At 39.6% G+C, this 5,542-nt stretch overlaps 1 protein-coding gene across 1 annotated transcript; it reads left to right on the forward strand.

The window, feature by feature from the left end:
- The first annotated feature begins 374 nt into the window (after window positions 1-374).
- Window positions 375-4,350, forward strand: LOC131639521 (uncharacterized). The gene is made up of 2 exons (XM_058910010.1): window positions 375-620; window positions 2,392-4,350. The coding sequence occupies exons 1-2, from the start codon at window positions 375-377 to the stop codon at window positions 4,348-4,350; spliced, it is 2,205 nt and encodes a 734-aa protein (XP_058765993.1).
- Window positions 4,351-5,542: the final 1,192 nt, after the last annotated feature.

A 5,542-nucleotide genomic window follows, 5' to 3' on the forward strand; every position in this document is an offset into this window, starting at 1 on the left:
AGTTTTCATCTCCTATTACTCCACAGCAAAATGGGGTTGTTGAAAGGAAAAACAGAACCATTCAAGAATCAGCCAGAGCTATGATTCATGCTAAGAAACTCCCTATTTATTTCTGGGCTGAAGCCATGAATACTGCCTGTTATGTTCATAATAGAGTTACCTTAAGGAAAGGAACCTCTACCACTCTGTATGAGATCTGGAAGGGAAGAAAACCCACTGTCAAATACTTCCATGTGTTTGGTAGTAAGTGTTACATTCTTGCTGATAGAGATCACAGAAGGAAGATGGATTCCAAGAGTGATGAAGGGATTTTTCTTGGATACTCTACAAACAACAGAGCCTATAGAGTTTTCAACTCAAGAACGAGGATAATCATGGAATCCATAAATGTGGTGGTTGATGATGAACACAAACAAGCAGATGTCACATATGATGTTGGAACATTCTGGGAACACGCAGCTGAAGAATCTAAAAAAGAAGATGATTGCAGCCCCACTATTGCAAAAGCTGAAGCTGAACCCTCTAACAAAGGACCATCTATAAGAGTTCAAAAAGATCATCCTAGTGAACTTATTATAGGAGATCCCAACAGTGGAGTTGTTACAAGGTCAAGAGAACAGGTCTCAAACTCCTGTTTTGTATCAAAAATTGAACCCAAGAATGTTAAGGAAGCTTTGACAAATGAGTTTTGGATTAATGCTATGCAAGAAGAATTAGGCCAGTTTGAAAGGAATGAAGTATGGGAGCTGGTTCCAAGACCTAAAGATACAAATGTCATTGGAACTAAATGGGTTTACAAGAATAAGTCAGATGAACTGGGAACTATAATCAGAAACAAAGCAAGGCTAGTTGCTCAAGGATACACTCAAGTTGAAGGAATTGACTTTGATGAAACTTTTGCTCCTGTTGCTAGACTTGAGTCATTTAGATTGTTGTTAGGAGTTGCTTGCATTCTGAAATTCAAACTATACCAGATGGATGTGAAGAGTGCTTTCTTAAATGGTTACTTGAGTGAGGAAGTCTGTGTGGAACAACCTAAAGGCTTTGCTGATCCAAACCATCCTGATCATGTGTACAAACTAAGAAAAGCTCTTTATGGGCTGAAACAAGCCCCTAGAGCTTGGTATGAGAGACTAACTGAGTTTCTTACTAGTAATGGTTACAGGAAAGGAGGGATAGATAAAACTCTCTTTGTTAAAGATGAAGGAGGAAAGATCCTGATTGCTCAAATCTATGTGGATGATATTGTGTTTGGTGGGATGTCAGACACGATGATTAAACATTTTGTTGACCAGATGCAATCAGAATTTGAAATGAGTCTAGTTGGAGAATTAACTTACTTTCTTGGTCTGCAAGTTAAACAGATGGAAGACTCAATTTTTCTCTCTCAGAGCAAGTATGCCAAAAACATTGCCAAAAAATTTTGGGATGGAGAATGCTAGTCACAAAAGAACACCTGCACCTACTCATTTAAAATTGTCCAAAGATGAAAAGGGCACAAATGTTGATCAAAGCTTGTATAGAAGCATGATAGGAAGCCTGCTGTATCTCACAGCTAGTAGGCCTAATATTGCTTTTGCTGTTGGGGTGTGTGCCAGATATCAAGCAGAACCCAAGATCAGTCACATAAATCAAGTCAAGAGGATTCTGAAATATGTGAATGGTACTTGTGAGTATGGCATGCTCTACTCTCATGGGTGTGAACCAATTCTCACTGGATATTGTGATGCGGACTGGGCTGGAAGTGCTGATGACAGAAAAAGTACTTCAGGAGGATGTTTCTTCTTGGGAAATAACCTCATCTCATGGTTCAGTAAGAAACAAAATTGTGTATCCCTATCTACTGCAGAGGCAGAATACATTGCAGCAGGAAGTAGCTGTTCTCAGCTCGTTTGGATGAAACAAATGCTAACAGAATATAATGTCACACAAGATGTCATGACATTATATTGTGACAACCTAAGTGCCATTAACATCTCAAAGAATCCTATCCAGCATAGCAGGACCAAGCTCATTGATATTAGGCATCACTTTATAAGAGATCTTGTTGAAGATAAAGTAATTGCCTTGGAACATGTTGCTACTAATCTCCAACTGGCTGATATTTTCACAAAAGCTTTGGATGCTAATCAATTTGAAAATTTGAGAAGTAAGCTAGGCATTTGTGTTTGTGAAGAATTATAGCAATTAACCGGGTGTGGTGCCAACAGTATCCTTCTCTCCAAATATTTGTTATCATTACATATTAAAGTGTATTTCCCCCCTCTTTTACACTTTCTCCAAACGGTTCCCATTCCCACAAAACCTATTTTCGGCATTCACGCTACCTCTCTGATTCGCTGCATTCACAAACCTCTCTCCATCATTCCATTCACTCTCAACATGTCTCAGACCTCTCCCTCAAAGAACACTACTCCTCGCTCTGAAACTGCATCCGACTCTAGGGCACCAAATATGGTAGGTGATCAGGATGTTGTACTGGATGTTATGCCATTGAACTCGGTCCCAGCCATTGATCCTGTTGGTAGTATACCAAGAAAGATGCATGCAAGAAAATCAACTGGTGGGTCTATTCCAGAAACGTTCTCTGCTAGGGATAAAGAAGGGACTGCTTATGTCCACAATGCAATCGCATGCCTTGTCACAAGAATCTTGAATGAAGGTCACAAGGTAGAAGGAATATCTGTCCCTTTAGCCCAAGCTCCTGCTCCTGAGAACAGTAAAGATAATCAGGTTGATGCTAGCAAGGATCATGTTGATGTTGAGACATCTGAAACCAACAATGTTGAAGGCTCTGATGCTAAAGATGTTGAAGCATCTGAAGATAAAGATGCGGAGATTCTTGAAACAGAGAAAGCTGAAGAGGTCACTGCTACTTCTCCTAAAGAGAAGGCTACTCGCCCTACTGACAATACAAATGATGTGGTGGATCTGGATAATCTTGATGATCCTATTGACATTGCTGATGATGACCTCATCTCCAGCATTTCCAACAGAGTCAAGGCTCGAAGGGGAAAGCAGGTTGATGATCAACATCCTCCCAAGACAAAGGTTGCTCCTCTAAAGAATGCCACCAAAGAAAAGATCAAGAAGGTCTCTGCTGAGTCTTCAAGAACTGGGAGCAAGGTTGCTGTGAAGAAGAGAAAAGAAAGAAGTGTTTCTGACTCCGAAGACAATGTCCTAAGTGATGTCCCTGACATCCCTTCAAAGAAGAAGATTGCTGTCACAAAATCCTCCACAAAGGTCCGTGATGTTCCCTTGGACAACATTTATCTGCACTATGCTTCAAATGCTATCCAGTGGAAGTTTGTTTATCAAAGAAGGCTGGCTCTAGAAAGAGAACTTGCAAATGATGCTCTGGAATGTCAAGAGGTCATGAAGCTCATCAAATCTGCAGGTTTGCTTAAAACTGTTACTCATTTTTCTAAATGCTATGAAATGCTCGTGAAGGAATTTATAGTGAATTTGTCTCAAGATTGTGCTGATGGAAGAACTGAGGATTTTCATAAGGTGTATGTTATAAGAAAATGTATAGATTTTTCCCCTACTGTTATCAACCTCTATCTAGGTAGAGATGCTGAGGCTCAACCTGAGCTTGAAGTAACTGACAATGAAGTATGCAAAGTTATCACTGGTGGTAAGGTTAAGAAATGGCCCATAAAGAGTAAATTGTCTGCTAGTCTTTTGAATGTCAGGTATGCCTTGCTGCACAAAATTGGTGCTGCAAACTGGGTGCCTACCAATCACACTTCTACCATTGCTGTTGGCCTAGGTAGATTCATATATGTTGTGGGAACCAAGACAAAATTTGACTATGGGACCTACATATTTGATCAAACTATGAGGCATGTTGGTACCTCTGCTACCAAGCTACCCATTGCTTTTCCATCCCTGATATGTGGGATAATCCTCAAGCAACACCCTGGAATTCTGAAAGCTAAAGATTCTGTATGTAAGAGGGAGAGTGCTTTGTCATTTCACTATAAGCTGCTCCAAAGGTCAGATGACATAACATCTGCTGGGACATCACAACCCAGCAAGTCTGTGAACAAAACCTTTCTCATTGCTGAGCTGAAAGAGACTTTTAAGGAGTTGGACAACAGGAAGATGAAGCTTGAAAAGCTCATTCAAAGTCTTGAGCAGTCTACAGATGATGATCATGCTGGTGGAAGCGATGGTGACAATATGGATGAAGACAAGGGTGCTGATAGTGGTGATGAGGAAGAGGCCGAGGATGGTGAGGGTACTGAAGATACTGGGAGTAGTGATGCTGATGAAGAGACTAGTGGCTCTAGTGATGAAGAGATTAGTGGCTCTAGTGATGAAGAGACTGATGGTTCTGACAATTAGCTCTTTTTCTGGTGTTTCTTTCATGTTGATCTTCTGTTTGTGTTTGGCTCCTTTTGTGGCTAAAAAGGGGGAGTGATGGATATTTTGGTTGTTGGATATTGGTTGTTGGATATTTTGGTTTTTTTGTTGTTTTCTGATATTTTGGATGTTTTCTGGTTCTCCTTGACAATGATAAGTGGTATTCTGTAACAGATGATTAAATAGATGTTTTCTGGATTTCTGGTGATTAATCAAGCTGGCTGTTGTTTGCCTACAGAATTTATTTTTCTGTATTGTTTGCCTACAGAATTTATTTTTCTGTATTCTTGGTGTTGTTGGCTGCTGTGTATGCTCTGATATTATATGGTTACATCTATTCGTGTTTTAGCCAAAAATTTGCCAAAGGGGGAGTTTGTAGATGTTGTTGATTGGCTGTAATTTTTGGTAAAACTCATTGTGATTTTATCATGTCAAAACTGGTGTCATGACATGCATTCTACTGTTGTGAAGTCTTACTTATGCAGGCCTTTACCTGATGTCAAGGCCGATGTCATGACATTCGTAGCTGTTACGTCTTATTCTGTTACTAATTATGGTTATGTGATCTGTTAAGATCCTATGCGCTTTACTTGGAAATATTGGATTTTGATCTGTTCAAGGACGTCTGTAATTGCTCTTATTTTAGGTTCCTTGATTTGTGGAAATTAGTTTTATTAGGTTTAAAACTAATTCGGATCCAAGGCCCAGCTGCTGCGTTTTCTGAAGGCTATATATATTTTGAAGAAGCTGCCGACCGGATTAGGGTTTTTTTGTATTGAGAAGCTTTAAGAGTTCTTCGTGTTTAAGTTTTTGCGTTCTAGCTTTCTTGTAAGCCAAACAATCATCATGATGATTGTCTTGGTCTAGGTGTTTTGGTTTGAGTTGTAAGAAGTACTTGAAGCTTTTAAGCAAGAGTACCATTGTACTTGATTGAAGCTTTTAAGCAAGATCAAGCTGTGTCTTTGAAGTGTGTCTTCTATCCATATTCATTGAGCGTTATTCATCACTGCTGTGATTGAGGGGGAGTGAGTGGAATCTCTGATCTAAGTAATATTAGGTTGAAGTTGCATTGGGTAGATATTAAGTGAAAGGAGTAATCTTGAACTGTATTACCTTAAATTGATATTACTTATAGTGGACTTCCTCCCTGGCTTGGTAGCCCCCAGATGTAGGT

The sequence above is a fragment of the Vicia villosa genome, unplaced genomic scaffold, assembly GCF_029867415.1.
Source record: "Vicia villosa cultivar HV-30 ecotype Madison, WI unplaced genomic scaffold, Vvil1.0 ctg.002679F_1_1, whole genome shotgun sequence".
NCBI classification, from domain to species: Eukaryota; Viridiplantae; Streptophyta; class Magnoliopsida; order Fabales; family Fabaceae; genus Vicia; species Vicia villosa.